The 24,942-nt window shown below is 31.9% G+C and overlaps 1 protein-coding gene across 5 annotated transcripts in view; it reads right to left on the reverse strand.

Annotated features, from left to right (window-relative positions):
• Positions 1–24,942, reverse strand: part of LOC129787307 (DNA-binding protein RFX2) — an 865,065-nt gene that overhangs the window by 837,444 nt on the left and 2,679 nt on the right. The window contains exons 2-11 of one of the 5 annotated variants that reach the window (XR_008750217.1): positions 23,155–23,557; positions 22,848–23,085; positions 16,040–16,081; positions 9,926–10,022; positions 9,645–9,834; positions 8,052–8,159; positions 7,139–7,807; positions 6,730–7,044; positions 6,281–6,652; positions 3,861–4,078 (exon numbers count right to left, since the gene is read on the reverse strand). Coding sequence is in view for 3 of the 5 variants with exons in the window: in XM_055822795.1 (XP_055678770.1) it covers positions 3,998–4,078; positions 6,281–6,652; positions 6,730–7,044; positions 7,139–7,807; positions 8,052–8,159; positions 9,645–9,834; positions 9,926–10,022; positions 16,040–16,081; positions 22,848–23,085; positions 23,155–23,367 (2,325 nt within the window). In the remaining 2 variants the exon portion in view is untranslated. Of the gene's footprint in view, positions 1–86; positions 4,079–6,280; positions 6,653–6,729; positions 7,045–7,138; positions 7,808–8,051; positions 8,160–9,644; positions 9,835–9,925; positions 10,023–16,039; positions 16,082–22,847; positions 23,086–23,154; positions 23,558–24,942 lie in introns of those variants that run through there. The other 4 variants (XM_055822795.1, XR_008750218.1, XM_055822796.1 and 1 more) reach the window with 4 other exon arrangements.

Below are 24,942 nucleotides of genomic sequence, written 5' to 3' on the forward strand. Positions count from 1 at the left end.
TAATTTTATCGCGTAAAATATGGAAATTTTGCGAACAAACCCTTTCGCGACAAATTGGGGTCAGATGGGGAATTAAAAAACTTCGATTTTTTCTCACAATGTTATATCATTTATTGACTGTAGGTATGTTATCAGTTGTTCATAAAATATGGCATAAATATACACATTCATAGTTTCTTTTTTTTCATAATTTAATTTTTAAATTTGTAAAAGACAGACATTCAGTTTATAGGATTCCTCCCTTCAGAGGATTCTTTTCTTAAAATGTTTTCTTCACAAAAATTCTCTGACTTTTCATCTCCTTTAGAAATTCAATCATCATTTGAGGGGGAGGAATGTTCAGAGCAGAGATTTCAATTCTTTACATTTTATCTCTCTTAATATTTTTTTGTTTTTCTATTAAATTACACAGACTAGAAAAAATATTCAGTTTTCTTTTGTTTTTAATTATAATTTTCTTATCTTTCACATTGAGTCATTGAGAAACTATATATTGACGCACAAATCTTCCCATCTGAGGGTGACCCCAGAGAGAAGTTTTTTTTTCCTTTAATTCCCACTCTTCTGTAACTACATACAACAATATGCCGGTAAGTATATTATTATTTTTGTTTTTAATTTGTAGTTTTTTTGTTGTTTGTGGAATTATCTCGCAATTGTGGCTTTACTACTAAGGCCATGTTTTAGTTTTATAATTAGATTTCCTTCTTTTTTTTTATTTCACTTCTATAAATTCATGCTGCTTATCGGCGTGTTTTTTTTGTCAATTATTTAATCCTACATCGCATACAAACATGTTTGATTCTCGCAAAAATGCAAAATGCCAAAAAAATCGGAGCACAAAAACTTACAAACATCATAAAATGTCATAAATAAATAAATATTTACACTACATAATTGTTCTTTTTCCTCACAAGAGGAAGCCTTTTTCTCATTTTTTTTGTAGTAATTTAATTTTTAAATATTTTATTTTTAATTTTATTTTTAAATTACACATTCACAGTAGAAAATGTTAATCAGTGCAAGAAAATAAAAATGTGCATCTCACATGGATTTTTTTTAAAATCTTTTTATATTCGGTTTATAAATTATGGGAAAGGGCATTAAATTTCACTTTTTTCTTTACTTATACGATGTTATGGTGATATGTTAGATTAATATTCTTTCATTTCGTTCATTCTGCTGTGATTAGAAAATTCTTTGGGAGGTTTTCTTTAGCAGAAAAATATTTTTTTTCGTTTCAGGATTTAAAAAAAAATGTTTTGAAAGTTTGCCTCGTATCTAAAGGTTCTTAATAGAATCAAAATGTAAAAAATAAATGTTGATTTAGTTTCAAAGAATTTTTAATAATTAGCTATAAAATGCTAAGCTTTGAAATCCCACCGCCAGAAGCTCTTATGAAAGGTGAGGGCGCTGTTCGTCAATTTTATAGCAATTGGAGTCTGAAACCTTTAAATTCGAGAAATATTTAACTAAAGCTTTTATTGGTATTTTAACTTTCCAAAAAATAATAATAAATAACTAAGATTTGGAAAGTATAAAAACAAGTAATATTTATAGACCTCATAGCCGGGACACAATTCATGCTATAAAAAGTCGAGAATACTTTCAAAAATAACGTTTTCTTGAATATTCAAATCTAATAGATTAGAAAAGAATATCACAAATGTTACAAAATTGTCAAACAGCACCTTCGTCTTCTATAAATAGTTATGATTGTGAATTTCGAAAGTTCAGAATTTTATAGATAGTTTACGCCAACATTTAACTTCATAGCTTTGTAAGAAATTTCCATAATTTATTTCTATATTTTGTATATTGTAAATTATTTTTACTTGCTATAGAAAATCATTTACGGTTTTGTTTAAAAAAAAATTATAACAGAATTTTTAGTCAAGACACAATTCATGCCATTATTTTTCTTATTTTTTAAACATCCTAGAATATTACTCTAGAATTAGTGAAAGTGAGAAAAATCTGACAGTTCCTTTTCCTTTTCTATTGTGGTAAATAAAATGAAATGAAAACTCATAAGACGTCATAAGTTTTCAATGTTCAAGTTGAAATATCAAACCAATCTCGTCACTATAAAATTCTTTATGGTATGTGTCTGAACTAAATTAATAAAAAAATGATATTTTTTGGTAAATAAAAAATCGGAGATGGAACTTTGAAAAATCACTGAAGAAGGAGGAAAATGGATTAGAGGTAAGCATTTTAAAAGGTTTCATTTGATAACCTTTTCAGAATATCTGGTGAATTAAATTAATAATTTAAAAAAAATTAGAAGAAATAAATAAATCTGTTGAAGAATTTTTAAGAGTCGAAACCTCCCAATTTATCAAGTAAAAACCATAAAGTTTACTAAAGTACCAAATTTTCTAACCACTGAGCAGAATTTGCCGAAATATTTACCCTGATTTTCCATATTGTTCTTTTCTTTAATTTTTGTAAATTAATATTTTTCTCCTTTGTTAAATATCCTTCTCAATTATGAGAATTTAACCATTATTTTCTTGTTTTAAAAATATTGTTGTGCCACAATAAGAAATTCTTTTTTTCTTCAAATATTTTTTACCAAAATGTGCGTTTAAACACTAATTTTTTATGCTGCCATCAAACAGAAAACATTCACAAATATTAATTTTGTTTCTTTTTTGACTAATCTGTGAGATTTTTTTTCTTTTAATTAGTAATTTTTTTTCATTCAATGTCTCACAGAAATTATTTTCTGTCTTATAGGTTATTTTCTTTTCAATAACATAGAAAAATAAATAATACATATCATCTAAAATTTATAATTTATACAGAGAATTTTATAATTTTCTTAATAAATCTCTTACAAAGTACGTTTCACTAGATTTTTCCTTTTTATCATTTTCATAAATATATATATTGTATGTTACCTAAGTTTTTTTTATCAGTTAATCCTTCAAAACTACAATTCCTCATTGGCCATCGTCAGTGTACACGTAACGCATCAGGTTAACACATTGATGACCAGTCAATTATTAACCTTTCCTTTCGTTTCTTTGCCTCTTTACTGATTTTATTTTTCTTCAATATAATGGATGGATGTGTTGAGCAACGTATAAATGTACAGTTGTTGTTTTTTTTTGTTAATTCTTTAATTTAAATATTACTGTGCTATATATATTTTTCTTTAATATTTATATATAATAAATTACGTACAATTAAGAGATTAATTTTGGTATTATTTCTTCATCCCACTGTGTCAATTTCGGCATTGAACAGTGAGATTAATCCTATTTTGGGGATTACCCCTAAAATTTGTTAATAATTTAAAAGGAATTCTTACACAGACTATATTTATATAAAATCCCCATTTGAGAGATTTTCCTACAATTTAAATATTTGCACATAATTTCTATATTTATTTTAATAGGTCAGTTAATGATGAAAGTTTAGTTTTAATAGTTTTTTCAGGCCACAATACAGACATTAAATACAATTTTTCTTTTAAATCTCTTTTCCTCTGAATGTTTTCTCACATCTTACCTGCTTATACGCTTATATCCCCTTTTTAATTCCGATAATATCCCTTTATTAATTCATTGTTTAATTGTTTATTTGTTTGTAAATCCAGATAAAATCCTCGCAGAGAATTCATTTTAGTTTCTCTGAATAAGAATTTTTAAGATTTTCTCTTCAAGGTGGTTTACTCTTAAACGCACAAACTTTTCACATAGGCCTCACTATTTCACGAAAAAACACGCATTTTTTCACTATCTGTTGTAGCGTGTTAAGCATCTGCATTTAGCCAATTAATTCATCAACAGATGGACATAAAATGTAATAAATAAATTTCTATCCATGCTATTTTGATACACATCAGGCACAATTTGTATCATTGAATAGTTTGATTTTTCTTTTTTTTTCATTTTGAAATTTTCAGTTATTGGAGCAATTTTTCAGGGGCTAATGGATTTTTTTGGATGATAACACTTGTGTGTCACTCACCGTGTTTAGCTGAAAACTAACTGCGCATCCTCTTTGCTTCCGGCTCAGCTTTGCAATCGTAATTTGCAGGAAAAACCATTCCAATGTCTTCAGGTTGCTGAAAAGATTAAAGAAAAATTGAAAAATTCATTCATTTCATCATGAATATTTCAAAAATTAAGAATGTTTGAATTTTTTTCAAAATTTCTCGAGTAATGTGCCTTATTCAGCGACCAAGAAATCCTTGAAACCTTTGAATTTTGTACTGAAATTTCAAGATATTCCATAAATCGTATGAATACTTGAATAATTAATTAAATAAAAAATATTTTTAATATTTCAAACTAATTCTAATCTGGGGCGGAATTCACTACTCAGTCGGGCTTAAAATTTTAAGTCGGTCTTGAGGTTTTAAGTCAGTTTTTAAAGTCTGATTTAAAATTTTTAAATAGGGCTTGGATTTTCCTGAGTTATCCTAGAAATATGTAAGATTTTCTGATTAAAGAACTTGAATTTGATTAAAAATAAATTGTAAATTTGCGTTGAATAAAGAGCAAGAAATTTATAAAAGTCTAGAACTTCATTATAATATATTTTTTTAATTTTTATTTTGGATTAAATTTTATTTTATTTTATCTTACTTTATTTTATTTTACCTTAAGACCGACTTAAAAACTTTAAGTCCAATTGAGTAATGGATTCCACCCTGGTACCTATTATCTAAATTTTGCTAATATTTTGAATACAACTAATATTAGAAATATTCTGTTTTATTGAGGGACCAAGGGGTATTTACCGGCGAATATTTTTGGTTTTTTAAGCGAATCTTCCGAATATTTACGAAGATCAGAATATTTGATTTTACATGAACATCTTGCTAAAAACCGAACAATTCAAAACCGAAAAAATTCAAAAAACGTACCTATTAAGATATTTTTGATTTGCATTTAGTATTTTCTTTTAGTTCAATTTATTACTGCATTAATTTACTACATACTTTTCAGTTTGAATAATCTTTTAGACTTTAATGATTTTTTTTAAAGTTTTGTTCCTCATTCTGTACTCTTTTGGGACCGAAAACCAAATATTTATCGGCTAGAATTTAATTTCTTTTTTTTTGGGTTGAGTTTACTACTTTTTTGCTTTTATTTTGAACTCTTAGGATAGTTAAAAAAAATTATAAAAAAAAGTACAAGAACAAATCGTTACAAAAATTAAAATAAGACAATTTAATTAAATGTCACCTTAAGTTAAAACTCGTGGCTACATTAGGTATTTTGTAGTACAAATAAGTTAAAAATTGAGTCAATAATAGGCGAAGGTTGAGTCATGATAAGGTACTTGAGTCACAAATAGTCTTTTATGGCGTCACAATTAGATGGAGCATTTAGCCATTCAATGAGAATTTAAGGATATTTTTTTAAAGTTTTTCTCTAAACGGAAGATTGAAAATTCCCTTTTAAATGTCCCCAAGTGCCCATAATTCCTGTAAAATTTCTCTTCTGTTTGAATTTACTACTTTTCGGTTTGATTTAAGTGTTTTTTTTTTGCTTGAATTTAGTATTTTTAGGCTTAGACTTATATTTGAATTTCCTTGGCGAATCATCCGAATATTTCCGAAGATCCGAATAATTTTGTCCAGATAAACACCCCTTGTGAGGGACCAAAAAATCCTTGAAATCGTTAAAACTGCAGCAGAAATTATTGAAATTTCAAGGATTTCTTCCTCTCTGAATAAGACCGATTTTTATTTAAAAATCTTTGAATATGAAAATTCTTATAGAACTAAAAGAATATATTAGAATATTGGGAATAATCTTTAAAGATAATAAATTAAATACGTCATATCTCGTTTAACCATTTCTCAATTAAACTCCTCTTATCCGTAACTTTTAATGCGTAAGAAGAGTTGGACCGAATGATGATTCAGCAGGGTATGACTGTATTAATAAATAAAAAGAATATTCTCAAAATATTCCGAATACTAACCTTTCATTTGTATTCAATTTTTCAAAGTTTCCCATTTTAATCTCTTAATTATACCTAAATATTTTCTCTAAATTTAAAAGCGAATATTTAGATGTATTTTCATGTTTTTTTTTAATTTCTTAAATATATTGTTTTAAATCTTTTAATTAAGTAAAAAATTTCCCCAAAATAATTCTCTTTATATTCCAGCAAAATAAAGTTCTTAACTCTTAATCGTAATTTGAGATTTTTGATTTATCCAATTAAATCAAACCAAAGCGTCTGCAAAGTTTTTCTCCTTAAAAATCAATTTGCGAGAAATATAAGTTGAGTAAAGATACTTCAAACTTACCCTATCAACTTCACTCATCACTGCAATGGGGGTGGTTTGGGTGGCTTGAGCCACTTTATGTTCCACAATGAAAAACATATATTCATCATAGAGCAATCTGATGAGATGGAAGCTCCCGAAACTCGCTGCAGACCGCAACGTTAGATCACGTATTACCATTGAGCTGTAGAAGCTCCATTTTAGGAGGAATTGCCGTGCTGCCTTTGCAAAAGTCGGCTTTCCACGATACTCCTCAAGGGCTGAATCAACCACAAGACGCAACCACGATGCCCACTGCTCCAAGGTATTCTGTTGCTGTAAAGCCGCCTTGAAGTCATTCTCAAGACGCTGAACTGTTGCCGTATCGCACTGGCAAACCCATGAAGCTTGCTCCTGAATTTACGATTTAAAAATAAAATTCAAGAGCTTGAATTTGGGGAATTTTTGGGAAGAATTTTTGGGAGACAAACCTGAACATTGTGGAAATCCACGCGATTTAAATCGTTGAGCATTTGAGCAATTTGTGAACTATTCTGCAGCACAGCCCTTGCCGCCTGGGCTAAGTGATTGAGGGATGTGTACCGTCTGAGTGTTTGACTGAATGCCGAGACGGCGGATAATTTTATTTGGAGAATTGAATCCGGGCATTCGCTCATGGCGGCTGAGAGCCAACTCTCGAGATTCTTTGCAAAATTACGAATAGCCTGAGTAAGTGAGCTGGGTATAGGGCGAAGTACATCGGGAATGAGGACATCCACCATATTTTGGTAGAATGCAAAATCAACCTGAGAATTGCAAAAACATTTTCACGTTTGAGGAGCTTTTGTTGCGAAAGGAAGCTTTTGAATGCCGTCGCAACTTAGACAGACAAGGACTCACCTGCTTAATGAACATTTGCACAGGTTCGCATTGGCATAGAATGTAGAGTTTTGATTTACTGAGGTACTTCTCCTCCTCACACTCATCCCCATTGTTGTTGTCCTGAACACGCCAAAATTCCCGCCAAAGGGACTCAACGGTGCTAAATTCCAGATTCAGCACAGCATCGAGAAAAGCCTCACAGTGCTCACGGTAGATTGACCGCAACGTATCAACGTCCTCAAAGGTAACTTCCTCGGGGAAATTGAAGGTGGTATCAATGGCCGGGAACACCGGGATTGCCGCACTTCCATCACCCAAATACTGCGAACACGCTTCGTACGTTTCAGGCTTTGCCCCCAACTTTTTGGCATTGCGCGTTCCCGCCGCTTGACCCGTTGAATTGGTCTGACTAGAATTATTATTGAGTGGCTTCTCATCCAGGGCACTCATCAGCGTCGAACCCGGCTTCACACGAATCCCGTAGTAGTGATACTTTGAATTACCACGCGTCCCCAAACGACGTGTTCGTAGCCCCGTGAAGACAGATCTGATTAATTTCCCAAAACTCGCTGCATTCACAGCATCCAATTTATTTTCATTGCAATGCCGCATGTAGTGATTGTAGAGGGTGGAACGTGGCAAACTCACCCCCTCGGCTGTCTCGTAGTTCTCCACCAACCACGCCACCTGACCACCAAGCAAATACAATTCAGTAAACATTTCTCATTCACACACGGAAGCAATTCGAGGAAAATCAACACAAATTTTCACAAATTTTATTTCACAAGAAAATAAATAAATTTTCACACGAACTAAAATGTAGAAAAACTACAAAAAAGCAACAACAAAAATCTTAAAGCCAAAGAGAATAAAAAAAAACTCAAGCAAGTTAATGGAAAAGTCTAAAGCCACAGCGCTAAAACCACCTTACCGTTGCGGGTGAGACTCTTGTGGCATGCGAAAGGCTAGGAGTATTTTCGGTTTCGGAACTGACAGTGGAGGCTTGTGAATTCGTTTGTCCTTGAATATAAGCCACCTCCTGAAGAAAGGACACCCAAAATTAGTAAAGAAGAACAATTTGTTAAAATTACAGAGAAATTTAAAGATAGAATTAGTTTCTAGTTGAATTTTTTAATTTTTAGCTTGAAAATTAGATTTTTCTAGGAAACTTTTCATGCTCAAAACTGATTTAGAGAATTAATTCAATCTTAATGTGAATTAGGGTTCGCCCTAAACTATAGGTTACAAAAGTTCTTTCATTTTCAAAAAAAAAAAGTTGCAGCAAAAACGTTCCTAAATTTTCAGAATTTTCGATTTAAGGAATATTAAGGATTAAAGTTAGATAGTTGACCGATCCTAGAGAATCTTGCAAATTACTAAAAAGTTCTGTAGTCAAAAAATTTATTTATTTCTTGTTAAACAATCAAAAGTCTTTTGACCATTTTTTTTAGCTAAAAATGACAATTTAAAAGGTTTTTTTGTATTATTTTTAAAGAAGAATAATTCAGCATAAAGAACTGATTTTTTGAGATTCCTTTTAACTCTTTGGCGCTCGCATGAAACGTTTGGTCTTTTCATAACGAAGTTTTATTCTATGAATGCTCTTAATTAAATGCCCTCTATGGTCTCTTTCTACGTATATTGACCGCATTTCTAAGTTAGTAAAATTAAAAAATTAATTTAAATTCGGGAAAATAAATTGTTTCACGTTTCGCTCTGGACATAATATACGCGAAACAGTAAAGATAAAATGGATAAAATTCTTTTTTAGAAAAGTTATTACTAAAAAACGGTTCAAATTTTACAGTAGCGTCATTTTACGATTTTTTTTTAAAACTCTGAATTAAAAAAAATACATAAAGGTTTTGTAAAATAAGGAAAAGAGTTAGTTTTCTTCTAAATCCATAGTTGAATGTTTTTCAATTAAAAACATTTTAAAGAATATTTTTGAATTAAATTAATAAAATCGATTCTGTCAAAGAACTGACTAAAACCGAAAATTAAAAATGTCTAATTTAGACAATCTTCATTTTGATTATTTTAACGTAATAAAAGCTAAAGATTTTTTTTTTAAATTTAACAAAGCCTTTTCACATTTCTTATCACGAAACGACTTAATGATTTTTCCCTTAACTTCGATGAATTTATCAATTTTATTTTCAATTTTGATATGTCTTCCAAGTCAAGATATTCCCACAAAACGATAAACCATGTAAACCATCGTATAAACCAAGATTAACTATATGGTTTCCACTTGTAATTGTCAAGTCGATTGACCTTATTTAAGGCCTAGGTACTCAATTAAATTGCTGCAACATCAAACATCAATTACCCCACTCCCTTTGGCACTAAATCATCTTTGTCTCACTAATTATTAGGTTAATGGAAATTACATAAATGCCAGTAATGTGAGTATTTAAGTATTAAAGGATTTAGAGAACTATCTGCACTTTAGCACCATCCTAATGTTTTTAATTTTAATTTAGAAATAAGTCTTTGATGAAAATTATTTCCTCGGACTTACCGCAGCAATAGTTTGTGGTGATGCTCTAGTTTGATTTGTGGACAAAATTGTTTCATCCACAGGAACTATGTAGTCTGAAGAAGAATGATTAGATGCCGTCGTTCCGGATGTTGAATAATTTCCCGTCGCTGTTGCATAGTATTGCTGCCCACCGGTTCCGTAGTCACCTACGGCATATACCGGATAGGCCCTAACACAACAATTACAAATTATTTATCTATTTTCTCAAATTTCAACTCCGAAAAAATAAATTTTAAAAATTTAAAAGGAAAATTAATTACATTTGCGTTTGGCCCTGGCCTGTCGTTGTATATAATTCTGAATCCACATACTGCACATGATAAGCACCATGGGAGGCAACATTATCTTGTGAAGACACTAAAATAATAATTTAAAAAAAAATTACAAAGTGATTTTAAAGAAATCCTAAGATTCCGTTTAATTTTTTAAAGAATTTTATAAATTCAAAAAAGGACATCTATACCACAGTATGAGGACATTGTAGACTGTCTTCTGTACATCATTTAGAACTCAAAAGCAATGGAATTAAAATAAAAATTTAATCCTTTTCTCTTCCTTTCACATCACTTTGCAATTTTATTCATTCTTCCTTTTTTCACTCATTTTCTTCATTTTATCCGCTAATTTTTCACACACAAAGAAAATTTTCTTTTTGAATTTAGAAAAATCATTTTGAAATGAGTTTCGCTGTAAATTTTCAAATAAAAATGTAGGTGTTGAAAAGAAACACGTAAAATTGCACAACTAAACCACAGAGTAACTGAAAATAGAATAAAGTTCGTGGAAAATGAGTGAAATGAAACACGAACTTCCTTTTTTTTTCACACAAAACACTTCCGACGTTGATGAAATCCTGCAAAAATGCAATTAAATGCATTCAACAATACTCTATTCATTTTTTTCTTTTCTACAATTTTTTTTTGTATTTAATAAATGGAAGTCAACACTCTTTGGTTATATGAAAAGTGAAAACAAGGATTCATCTATCCAATCTCCAACCACCTCTTGCTTCGCCTAGCAACGGGTGTGACGGTAGAATTTCGACTGAATTCGATGCCATCGGAAATCTAAGCACCGCTTGTACATATTGTGGATGATGATGATGGTCCCTCTTTTTGCACATCCACCTCTCTGTTGTGTTATACCTCTTACAGGAGCAACACAGCATCTCTCGCATACACGATACACAGACAGAAAATACACACCCAAATATACTCAATGTACCACCCCAAAAAAGATCTTTTACATCATCAACCTGCCATCCTCCGTCTGATTCCTTAACTTTTCCTCATCCCCCTTTTTGCAAGAACATTCAGAGTTTTTTTTTCCTTTTCAGCAGCAAACATTTTCCCCACCACCATCACACAGCAAGCATCCTTCTCTGTACAATTTAAACATTACATCTCATCTCCCTCCTCTCCACGTTGAGAGCTCTCACCTTACCTGATACCGACGTATCATATCAATTTCCTCCGGTTACACACAAGACCACTCACCCTCTCCCTGGAATCTATGTACGAATACAAGCACACCCCCTGGAGAGAACTTATTTTAAACCCCAAAAACTAAACTGAAAAGGGATGGCAGGAATATCAGAGAAAAGGTAGAACATATATAAATATTTATGAAAAAAAATCTAGGTTTATTACCTAGAAAAAATCTACATAAAACTTTATTAATTAAAAAAAAATTGTTAATTTTTAACATAAAGAACTATGACAATTGCATTTCATTTAGAACTTTTCAATAAAGAAAACATTAGAATTAGAAGGCGAGAGCTACATTGTAAAAACGGCTAAGTCGGTTCGAAGCCCATACAAAGTTAGTCGGTTTTACAATGTAGCCTTCGAAGGGGTGTTTATTAGGTAAAAAAATGCGAACTTTTGGCTGAAAGACGTAGCCAGGTTTAAGTGTCCAAACACCCTAAATCTTCTAATTTGTTTTTAAGAATTTACTAGATTTAACATTTAAAGAATTGCGGATTTTTAACACTTGGAGGACTTTACTGGTACTTGCTACCAATTTGAACTTTAAAATCGTCACAGAATAAAATCTATTGGACTTATCTCGATGAATTTAGCATCTAGCATTTAGCGGAGGATAAAATTGGTTCTAATTACCAGTCAAAATCCCATACATTTTAGCCATTGTTTTGAGGTTATGTTTCTTCATATTTCCCAAAAAAAAAGTATTCTTGTTCACTTTTCCTCAGTGAAAATCATTAATATGAACTAATTTTATTGCCGGAAGTTAAAAGAAAGTTACATGAAGAATCAAAGTTTGTGATGATTTAGGCGCAATAATAAATCAAGCAAAACCGCAGCTAAAAAAGTCGTTTGAATTGGCAATTTTGCATCGATTCTACGCAATTTTTTACGGTTTTTTTACAGGAATGCTTAAAGAAGCTCAAGAATTAGTGAAACTTTCGATCCTCGTTCAATAAACTGATTAATAATTAATTATTGAGCATATTTTATTAGCTGGTATTTAGTACCAATTTGATCCTCTGCGTTGTGCCAAATGTTGGGTCCTCCAAGTGTTAAACATTTGAAAATGAACGTCAAACATTTGTAAATAAACGTAAAACAATAAAAAAGAAATCTTAAATTTTGGAAATTTATTTTGTCAAAATAAATGTCAAATGTTTGAAATATTGAATGTTAAAAAAATATATAGAGATAGTAACTTCATGGACTTAACTTTGCACTAATTTATATTTTAGTCTATTGAGTGTCTAACTTATTTTTTAAGTCTTTTTTTTATCTAGTAAGATTCTTAGTAATTTCTTTATTCAAATTTTTATTCAAAAATGTTGAATAATGGGCCTTATTCAGCGGACAAGAAACCCTTGAAATTCGTTTGAAATCTTAAAATTTCAGTAAGATTTCAAGGGGTGGTCGCTGAATTAGGCCAATATCTATTTTTCGTGATAACTCCACAAACAAAAAAACATATAAAAACTAAATTTAAGAACTTTATGAAATACCTATAAAACTTTTCCTGGTGAATTAATGATCGGAAATATTATTTCAGTAAAAGTATTAAATCGGATTAAATTGAAAATGTGCAAAAGAGAAAGTAAAAGTGATTTGGAAAATCATCAATCAGTTTATATATAGTAAAATACCTTTTTCCCTGTTTCCAGGAAACCCCACAAAATTGTGAAACGCAATGAAAATTACCTTGAATGAATATTGTTGTAGGCTATGCGGGATGCTGGTGGAAACTTAGAAGAAAATTTTAAGGGTGTTTCCCTCCGTTGGTACCACCCACTCTGCGAGAGAACTTTCTACCATATCATTTTTATCATCAACTGTGTATTTACCCGCACTTATACATGTGAAACACGATCCCGCACGGCTGACAGGCAAAAGTGAGGGAAAACTCATCCTATTTTCCCCGGGACCAAACCATCAGACGCAGCCATCAGACAAAGAGGTTGATGGTCGCAGAGTTCATTGGGGGTGTGACAGAGAAGAAAATAAACAGACGAAATTTGCGGTACGGATTGGAGGAAATTCTATCAATTGAGAGCAAAAGCAGTAGCTGCGCTATTGGCATCACAAATGGCGGCTACGGGGAGTACATACATAGATTCCGGATGCTTTTCGTGGAAAAAGCCATAAATTTGAAAATGGCCAGAAGGTGAAGCGCGAAAAATATTTTTTTTTTAATGACTCCCAATGTTTAGTGAGAGTGAAAAAGTTATCTTAATCATTGCTTTTGGGAAATATATTGCAGAGTGCTCTAATTAGGAAGCTTTTTTTGCACAATTTTCCTAGAACTAATGAAACTTTTGTAGTTATATAGTGGACAGAATTTATGTATAATTGTGATGGAAAGTGTTGGTGGATAATATTGATTAAAACATAAAGAAAGGTAAATTATGTGGTATGTTTTTAAAAAGAAAATTGCAGACCTAATTCATTAGGTTGAGTTCTAAATATTCTAAAGAATTGTCTGATGATTTTAAAACCTTAAGGATATTTTCAACCTTGTTTTAAGTAAATTTAAGTCAAAAAATGTTAAATGTTTTTGTATTCTTGTTAAATAGCCTTTTAAAGATTAGTACGGATTCTAGATATTTCGGCACTTGATTGATCTTTTAAGCGAACTCAAATGTCTTTTATGCACTATTTATCTAATAAAAACTACATACTTTGTTAATTTCATACTTCGATTTTGTCTCTTTTCAACTTCGGTTTTGCATAAATATTGTTTAACATAAAATTCTTTAAATGTGTTGAAAGATTTTTTTTTAATATCAAAAAGTTTGTTAAAAAAAACAAAATAAAATAAATATTAATTGAATCTGTTTAACAATATATGTAAGTAGGTAGTAAATTCTTAAGATTTAGAACATTTTAGATCTTTTCTAAAATCTTTTTGGTTTTGATCCAGTCTTAGGGATTTGATTATAACGAGTAAAGATTATTATAATCCCTTTCAAGAGAAAAGCTAGAAACTTTTCTTATTTTTCTTATCAAATTACCGCAAAACTTGTAATAATCAAACACAGAAATTTTCATTTTTGAATGGAAAAATAATGATAGATTTCCTAGTTTTTCTTGAAGAAAATAATTCCACTTTTCATGGGTTTAGTTTTTAATTACTTTTCATAAATTTTTATCTTGATTTTTATTAACTGAACGTAGAACAAATTAAAAGGACTTTCTACGCATATTGTGCATACCGTTTTTTTAATTTTATAGTCATGCATTTCAGTTAGAAAGTTAGGGGTTAACTAGGGGCACTAAAAATATTTAAATTTTTTTTTCATTATATCATATGGAAATTTATGCCGTTTCATTTGAATTAAAAATATATTAAAGAAATTTTAAAGATATATTCAATTTTTAAAAATTGTTTCTGCACAAATAATTCTTTGTTCCTTAAGTTTACTCTTTTAACTTAAAAATATTTTTAAGCCCTTAGATTTGTTTGTACATTAAAGTTGAAAAGAAAAATGTTTTTCATCGTTAAATGTTAATTAGATTTTTAAAACTCTTTCAATTCTTTTTTTTCTACCTTCAAAGTAATTTTTCTAATTAATCATACAACATTAAGTCACCGTCGATCCACCTGGCTGAATTTCAATTAGGAATTTGCCACGCTCTCACCCCTTCTTCCCATCTAAGTTTCTCATTTAATTCTCACTCTACTATAGACAGATTTTAAGGGCACCTATGTAGAGATGAAAGTTAGTACCTCCGTTGGTAAAGAAGATTATCTTCCAATTGGAAGGGATTGCATTTTCAACCTGAATTAACATGGGAACGATTTGATGTAATTTCAGGGGATTTACACGAGGGGAGGGTAAATGAGATGCTTTTTATTTCATATGAAAAATCATTCAGAGACTGATCCCTGGTGGGTTGATGTGGAAATTTGAGTGCGTTGTGTACATTGAAATCGGGAGTCGAAAACTATAACCTGGTACCTGTGTCCGTGAACACGTGCATTCACAGCACACGAGTGTTTTATTGTTAAAAATTGCCGAAACACCAAAAGCATATTTGAGGGGTGAAATTTGTATCAAATATTTACTACAAATTAGACATCAAACAGAGAAGGGTGCAGAAGGATACAAAATAATGAGGAATCACTCACTAAACAGTACGTTAGCTGTCATTCAATATCCTTTCTGAATTATTTTTATCATGTGCCACAATATTTCTTCTACTAATTCGTTCATTATCCATCTCAATCACCCACATTACACTCATTACGGTCATTAGAGCTTCACCTATACGTACATACCTTCTATTTTAAGGGAATAAAGGTTGAGGGAAAGTTTATTAATTTGTGAAGTGAACGAAGGTATTGGAAGATTGTCATTTGTCATTTATATCGCTCACTGATGCGTTATCATGACAAAAAAGACAATGATACAAGATTTATGGAAGCGTAATAAATTTCACGTTTAAATGCCAATTGAACTTCACATGATTTCACACACACACACACATTTACACGTTGGGATTCCAACCACCTGACCCGAGTTTTCGCAAAAAGAACTTTTATCTCTTATCTCGATAAAATCATATTTACCCCAATAAAGCACCCTAACATGCTTCATTTGATTCCCAATAAACATAATATTCCTGATTCTATGATAAGGTTCTTTTTTTTCTACACATATCACTCTTCACTAAATTTATTTATCTACAATCTTTCACTTATTTATGTACATACAGAGAGCATAAAATGAAATCTTTCCCCTTCGTATTTAAATTCAATGAATTATTTGCAGATGTACAAATTGCTGGGATAATTTTGTACGGATTCCATCGTCTCTCAATCAAAGGTTTCCAATCATTAAATTGTACACAAAGCATTCTTTTTTGGGTTTATTATGGGGAAAAGAGACTTACCGACAGTTGTAAGGGGAGCATAAGATCGGACTGCACCTTCCGCTGAAATTAAGATATAAAAAGGATTATACGTAGTTTAGGGTGAAATAGGACAAAATGTGGAAATTTTGTTTGATTTAATTGTAAACTAATTAAAATTGACAGAAAAGAAGTTCGGCAGCGTCAGCTAAGAAAACCGTGGATCTGTCCAAGTACATTCTTACAATTTTGGCCAGAGGTTTTTGCGCCTTTGTACGTCTTACGGGGTTATCACACTACAGCATTAAAGGCTTACATTAAATTCTGAGCAAATGGCTCAGAAAACTGAAGTAGGACAGAATGATTTCACCACATTGTTGTCTCTCTCTTACTCATGGAGAGGATAGGAAGTAAACACTTGAAAATGATGTGCTAAAATTCAAGAATACTACATTTTCTCCCCAAATTGGAAATCTATTTGAGGATAGAATGAATCCTCGCCACTAAGAATAAGCAGAACAAGAATATTCTGGCATAAAATTTTCACATTTTTTTGAAAATGACATTTCAATGTTTACATTTCGTCGGTTCAAAATTGTACTACGCTAAGTCCTATACATTTTATATGGGACGAACATCGTATATTTTGTAACCGTCGATTTACATTAAATGTCGCGATTTGATGATAAATTTTCATGTATGCATGTAGCATTTAGGGGATTTTCCATTTTACATACGTAATATGCACATAATGTACGTATATATTAAATATTCTTTGATTTTTTTTTAAAGAACCCACCATAAGAATTTCTTGGGAAGTGAAGATTTTTCCTGCAGACTTCTGCAGAAATTCGGCATCTGATTTTTAATGGGGTGTTTAGTTTTCTATCCTCTCCATGAGTAAGAGAGAGACAACATCACTTATTCTGTCCTACTTCAGTTTTCTGAGCCATTTGCTCAGAATTTAATGTAAGCCTTTAATGCTGTAGTGAGATAACTCCCTTCGATGTTCAATTGTCGAAGAGAAAAACGCAGAGAAACACCGGAAATTCTGGTCAAAATTGTAAGGATCTATTTGGACTGATCCACCATTTCATTGGATGACACTCTCCGGAGAAAGTAGTCTAAAACTTCCCTGAAATATGTTTTACCTATTAGTTCTTATCATATTCCTCATAATTTTGCAAACCTTTTTAGGTAGTCGAAAAGGATGTTTCCAAGATTTAAGAAGTATTTTTGTAATATATTTTTTTTTACTTATCGTTCTCAAGCTTCTCAAGATATTCAACTCTGCTTTCATTGTAGAATTTTATTTTAATACGTTCACAAAGAGGTTACGTATAATTGCGGAAGAATCGCATTCTTTTTGGAATATGTAATGTCTTCTTTTGTGGACCTGAGATGCAGTGGATAGAGCGCTTGGGTGCGCATCCAAAGGTCACCACATTAGATCACGTTGACCAGTAGGTTCAAGAGACTGATACACTCCTATCCGTAAAATGGCCCACACGTGATAGTATATCTCAAGCCGCCCACTACTTTTCCACGAGAGTAACAACAACATCATCGAGCGGCCGGCCCTGTTTCTATATTGGACGTAATGCCACAATATATAATGTCTTTTTTTGTAATTAAATGAGAATATAGATCTAATGGGATAATAATTTCTGTGTAAATATAATAATAAAAAAAACGTCATGAATAAATAGTTAAAACTACCCTTCAAAAGTCAGGACTAACAATTAACAACGTCCCACATTGTAAAAATAAACTTATAAAATAAAAGAGTTGACGAAAGAAATACGTTATAGACACGAAAATAGGTTCTAAGCGCTCATAGGGTGCTTTCCAATGACATCTTATACTTGAGATTCGACAAAGCCGTTTAGCAAATAAGGTCGCCTCAATTCTTCCTTAAAAAGATCTGTCATACTTCCGGTTTTACAAGTCCAATTATAATCCAATCGAATTCAAAGGGAATCTTTTAAGAACCTTTAAATCTGCCTAACGTTTTGTGTTATCCAAAAGTGACCTAAAATTTACTTGTAACCCTGTTTGAGATATTTAATGTTTTTCATAATAGATACTTAACATTTTTTTTTATCATAAATTGTAATAACAACAAAATTTAAATTTTTGTAAAATACCATAGGGTTTTCATGTTTTTCATACAATGTAACGAGTATATAAGAAAATGCGAACCATATTGCACTCTTCAGTCGCTTAGTTGAAATTAAAGCAGTTAGTTTAAAATAATTCTGAAGCATATTTTAAAGAGAAAATGTTCTCTTCAGTTAATTTTTCATTTCTTGATTACTTTTTCTTCGCGATTGTGTTTATTGTGTCAATCGCAATTGGTCTATACTTTGCGTTCCGTTCGAAGGCACAAAAATCAATTGATGAGTACTTTTTTGGAGGAAAAAAGCTAGGTGTTGTTCCTGTAGCGTTTTCCCTTCTAGCAACATCTCTCTCGGGCTCATCTATCATAGGACAGAGCATAGAAGTATATGGATATGGATTACATAATTTTATGTTCATTGTGATAGCACCATTGTGGGGATTCTTAGTTGCCTACATATTCTTGCCTGTTTTCTATGACCTTAAACTTAAGTCCAGCTTTACGTATTTGGAGCTTCGCTTCGACAAAAGTGTTAGACACATAGCGAGTTTTCTCTATGTATTCACCGGACTGTTCTTCATCCCTCTAACTATATATGTGCCTGCTCTATCATTCCAAGAAGTTTCTGGAATTAATCTCTATGTGATTTGCGTGGTTTCCGGTGTTCTCTGTATTCTATATACGGCTATTGGAGGCTTCAAAGCTGTAGTGTGGACGGATGTTTTTCAATTAATTTTGATGTTATTATCTACAGTTGTAATATTTGTGGTTGGACTTATAAATATCGAAGGATTCCAAAATGTCTGGGATGCCTTGCAACGTGGAGGAAGGCTAAATATTTTAAGGTTAGTCCTTTAATAGTTTCTTTAACTAATTAAAGCGTAAAATATAAGTTTTATTTTTTTTTAGAACTGGTTTAAATATTGAGACCAGAGGTTCATTGTGGTCGTATTTATTTAGTCTTGTATTAGCTTTAGCATACGAAAAGTGTTTAGCGCAAAGTGGCATTCAACGTTTTCTGTCCCTCGCATCTCTCAAAGAAGCTAAAAAAGCTCTATGGCTCAAAGTTTTTCTGTATTGCGCATTTTTATCAATACAATTAATCATTGGAGCTACCATTTACGCAATTTACGAAGATTGTGACCCACTTAAAGCTGGCATTGTTAAGAAGATGGATCAAATTTTCCCACACTTTGTTCAGGAGAAAGCTTCTCTTTTTCCGGGATTTAATGGAATTTTCATTGCGGGAATTTTCTCAGCGGGATTATCTACAACTTCGTCATTTTTGAACACAATGAGTGGAACCATATATATGGACTTTCTAAGCGATAGATTAAAGGATGCTTCAGACAGGACTACACGTAGGATCATGAAAATCATTGTTGTTGTAATTGGAGCTACAGGGATTGGTATGATATTTCTGATCGAACGTTTAGGAACAATCTTTGCCATTACGGTTATTCTTATAACTATCCCCACTGTTGGAATATTTGGACTTTTCTGTAGTGGAATGATCTTTAAGAACATAAACTGCAAGGTAAAAACGAAGTTTGAAGTACCAACTGTGAAAGTTAATAAATTTTCCTTTAATGATTTTTAGGGTGCAAAGTGTGGTGTAATCATTGCTATGCTGGCTGTTGGAATATTAATTATCGGAGGTTTAAAGAAGAATCCCGATCCTGTTCTTCCTCTTCGAACTGATGGATGTGACTTCCTGAATTCAACATCAAGCCTTATTACTTCTTCATGGAGTAATTCAATGGAAACAAAACTAAGTCCGAATAACGAAGAGCTTCCATGGATTTTCCGGATTAATTTTCAATTTATCTGTATAATTGGATTGGTAATTAACGCAGTTGTAGGTAGTATTGTTAGCCTACTAACAGGAGGCAATACAGTTGAAGATCAAAGACTTTTAGTGAGTTTTCTTAGGAAGAACGAGCCTAGAGAAATTCTCTTGATGTGAAATTTTTAAAATCAGGTAAAAACATTGTACAATTTATTAAAAAATTTTAATTGAATTAAATATTTGCTTTCTTCATTAAAAAGTAAAGATTTTTCATTCATTATTTTACTGTTAAATCTTACAAACATTTTTTTTTTAAAAAAGTGTTACAAAAACCACAATTTGTACACAAAATAGAGATTTAATATCTAGTCTACAATAGTTAGGTACTTAAGTGTTTAAGTGTGTAGTGTATCATAAATTTCTTATGTATATTCTTCATAACAAGTCATAATACGTACATATATAAAGCTGTATTCTCAGTCCCTCAGTCGAGACTGAACAGATAGGTTTAAAATATTTCTGTCTTGGACAAGAAAGATTTATAAAAAAAATGTTCTCTTCAGTTCAGTTTTCAATTCTTGATTACTTTTACTTCGCGATTGTGTTTCTTGTATCAATCTCAATTGGGCTATACTTTGCGTTTCGTTCAAAGGCACAAAAATCAATTGATGAGTACTTTTTTGGAGGAAAAAAGCTAGGTGTTGTGCCTGTAGCGTTTTCACTTCTAGCCACCTCACTCTCGGGATCATCTACAATAGGACAGAGCATAGAAGTCTATGGATATGGATTACATAATTTTATGTTCATTGTTATAGCACCATTGTGGGGATTCTTAGTTGCCTACATATTCTTGCCTGTTTTCTATAACCTTAAACTTAAGTCCAGCTTTACGTATTTGGAGCTTCGTTTTGATAAGAGTGTCAAACACCTGGCGAGTGCGCTCTATATAATCTCAGGACTTTTGTTCATCCCTCTATCTATCTATGTGCCTGCCTTATCATTCCAAAAGGTATCTGGAATTGATCTCTACGTAATATGCATTGTTTCTGGAGGACTTTGCATCTGGTACACTGCTATTGGAGGCTTTAGAGCTGTAGTTTGGACTGATGTCTTCCAATTTAGTCTGATGATTTTATCTACAGCGGTAATATTTATCGTTGGACTTATAAATATCGAAGGATTTCAAAATGTATGGGACGCCTTACAGCGTGGAAGAAGATTAAATGCCTTTAAGTTAGTTTATCATTATATTCTTCAATTTATCTAGGTATAAGACATACAAAGTTTTATAATTTTTCTTTTCAGAACTGATTTAAGTCTTGAGATAAGAGGATCGCTGTGGTCGTATTTATTTAGTACAACATTCACTGTAATGTACAACAAGTGTTTAACACAAAGTGGAATTCAACGTTTTCTCTCACTGACGTCACTTAAAGAAGCTAAAAAAGCTTTATGGCTAAATGCTTTTTTGTACTGCGTACTTTTATTAATGCAATTTGTCATTGGGGCTACCATTTATGCAACTTACGAAGATTGTGATCCATTTAAAGCTGGACTTGTTAAGAAAATGGATCAAGTTTTCCCACACTATGTTCAGGAGAAAGCTTCTTTATTTCCGGGATTTAATGGAATTTTCATTGCGGGAATTTTCTCAGCGGGACTGTCTACAACATCAACGCTTCTAAATACAATGAGTGGTACGATATACATGGATTTCATTAGTGATCGACTAAAGGATGCTTCAGAAAGAACTGCCAGTAGGATCATGAAAATCCTTGTTGCAGTAATCGGAGTTATAGGGATTGGTTTGATTTATCTGATAGAACGTTTAGGGACAATCTTCATAATTACCGCTATTTTTCTAGCTATCCCCGCAGTTGGAATATTCGGACTCTTCTGTAATGGAATGATCTTTAAGAACATAAATAGCAAGGTAAGGGTTTAATTGAAATAAGATCTATGCAGAATATTTAATTGTCTTTCAATGATTTAAGGGAGCAAAATGTGGTGTAATCATTGCTATGTTGGCTGTTGGAATTTTAATCATTGGCGGTCTAAAGAAAAATGCTGATCCTGTTCTTCCCCTTCGAACTGATGGATGTGACTTCCTGAATTCAACAACAAGCTTTATTAGCCCTAAATGGAGTAATTCAACGGAAATAAGACAGAATTCGAATAATGAGGATCTTCCATGGATTTTCCGGATTAATTTTCAATTTTACGGCATAATAGGATTGCTTATTAACGTATTTGTAGGTAGTATTGTTAGCCTACTAACAGGAGGAAACACAGTTGAAGATCAGAGACTTTTAGTGAGTTTTCTTAGGAAGAACGAGCCTAGAGAAATTCTTTTGAGGTGAAGATGTTAAAATCAAAGACAAATTTAATTTTGATTTTAGTGAGATCCTAGCTTCTATGTAAATTCCTTACTTTTAATCATTCAGTTTTATAGGTAAGAACATTGTGCGAGTTATTAAATAATTTTAATTGAATTTAAGATTTGTTTTCTTCATTAAAAAGTAAAGATTCTTCATTCTTTTTTTACTCTCGAATGTTACAATTCATTTTGTAGAATATTAAAGAAAAACTTATTCTACGTGAATTGTAAAAATGAATGAATGAGATAATTTTAATTTCTCTTAAAAAACGTGTGCTAGTTGAAACAGAGAAGATTTTCTTTAGAACCAAAACTTTTTATTTATTTTCTTTAATAGTAAAATAAAAATGTATCAAAAATCACAATTTGTACAAAAACTGGAGATTTAAATGTCCTAAATTTTATTTATCGGCTTGTTTTGTACCACTCTCTGTAGTTTTTAAAATTTTTTTTACCCTTTAATTCTCAGAAGTCAACAACACTCAACAAAACTCTCGAGAGATTGCACATTTAAAGCATTTTGAGAGCCATTTAAAGGGACACACATAAGAGGAAGTTTACTCACCCGTGACGGTAATGTAGTGAGGTCCTGAATCATTCGGACTGTGCGTCTGTACAACAGCCACCTGGGCTGTCACTTGCTGTGCCCCAGGAGCCACCACAGCTGTTCCATTTGTGGATTCAACGGCATCAGCAGCGACCACCGTAATGGGTGATTCGTTGCTCGAGTCCGAGTGCTCCAGCGGAACGACATCAATGACCGATACACCACCAGGTGTTGTGGTTGTTTGGAGGATTATTTTCTATTGCAAAAATGCAGAATTATTTTTTTTTCTATTTAGGAAAACCTTCTTTATTCTAGAGTAGCTCACTTGAGGTAAGACCTGATGCAGAGCAATGGGAATGGGTGTTCCATTTGTTCCTGGACTTGTGGCTGCTGTTGTTACCGCAATGGCACTGTCACCATTGGACGAGGAAGGGGATGTCATTGTCACAGATTGAGATGCAGGAGACACATTGCCTCCCTGACTAGAAACCGATGTGACAGCTACAAAATTCCTCTGTGTCGCCAATCTTGCAGCCATAGTCACGGAAAATTCTTCAATTTGGCAGAATTCTTCAGCCAAAACTTATTAATTAAAATATTCTCACAGATTCTTCCTTTTCAGAACAACATTCTAATTCTTAAAATTTCCGCGCATTCTTTAACTAAACTCTTTGCAAAAGATTCTCAAGATTGGATGATTTTTTTTTCAAGAGAAAACCGGAGAATTTCTGCAAAAGGAAAAGGAAAATTTCATTGTACTCACTACGCAAAAATTCTTAGAATTGTTCTTAATTGCAAAACGTATGCAAGACAGAGACAGAGCTTTTCCTACGAAATCATAGAGATGATTATATTTAGATTTTCAGGTAACATTCTTTGCCTTTTAAATGGAAACAGACAGGTATGGAGAAAGATATGGAGGGTGTTGCTAAGTGTCATCGCAGCATCTTTGCCACGAAAGGTAACCATGACAAGTTGTCTGGGAAACTCCAAAACCACCGGAAGGTACATAATAATATCCATCCTTTCACCAAATAAGGAAAACTCTCACTCAGCAGATGAAAAGCAAATTTCAAAGCATTTTCTAAACCTGCAGCAATCGGTTTCTTCCTTCAACAAACTCCTTTTTCTTGCTTTTCCTTCTTGCAACCATTACGCAACATCAAAGGACTTCAACAGTATTTTTTTTTCTTAAGTAAATCCATCGACCAACGCGACCTTTCTTGAAAATACCTTCCTGGAACCATACGTACATCCACAGAAGCTTTTCCTTTTGACCACAAAAGAGGATAAACAAAATATTTCTCAAAGAACTCTTTTTACACACAGAATTCACCAGAACTTATGACACAAAATTAGAGAATATTTTTATTCTTTTTGTGGGCAAACAATAAAAATAAAATATAAAAAAAACGCACCACCAACATTTCAGACCTTCATCCACGGAATACACGACGGGGTTGTAGGTACAAAGTGTAGCAACAAACAGACATTGTATTATTGATCAAATAAACTTCTACACCACTCTCTCGCAATATTTCAATCCCTATATTAACAGCGATTCCTCTTTCACGAAATGTTCGCCACGACACGATAGGATATATCAATGAGAAGCGCCAAAAACATCAGTTTTTTCCGGGAAATTCTTGTTTTTTTTTTTTAATAAAAAAAATGGGATTTTTAAAATTAGTTTTATTTAAACATTCAAAAGAGAGAAAGAATGGTTGAATGTGGTTCTGCAAATTGTCACAACTCTTGGAAAATTCATTCAACAACACTCACAAATAGTTAACCCTTCAATCATGGCTGAAGATTAATTCATGAGTCGATTCTAATAAGAATAGTTTCTTTTCTTTATTGTGTTTTGTTGATTTTATTTTAGAATCAATATTTTAAGGTTTAACAAATTATATAAAAAAAAGAATTTATTAATTTTAAAGCTTTTATTTCATCAAAGAAGATACAAATAAAATAAAAATACTTTGAAGAAATAATAACAGAAAACATTATTTAGAGAATATTAGGAATTTTCCAAAAAAAAAAATGCTAAGCAAAAGATATTTTTCTTTTTCCTTATTTTCTATCAAACAAAACTAAAAATTGTTGGAAAAGA

The sequence above is a fragment of the Lutzomyia longipalpis genome, chromosome 1 (genome assembly GCF_024334085.1).
Source record: "Lutzomyia longipalpis isolate SR_M1_2022 chromosome 1, ASM2433408v1".
Classification (NCBI taxonomy): Eukaryota; Metazoa; Arthropoda; class Insecta; order Diptera; family Psychodidae; genus Lutzomyia; species Lutzomyia longipalpis.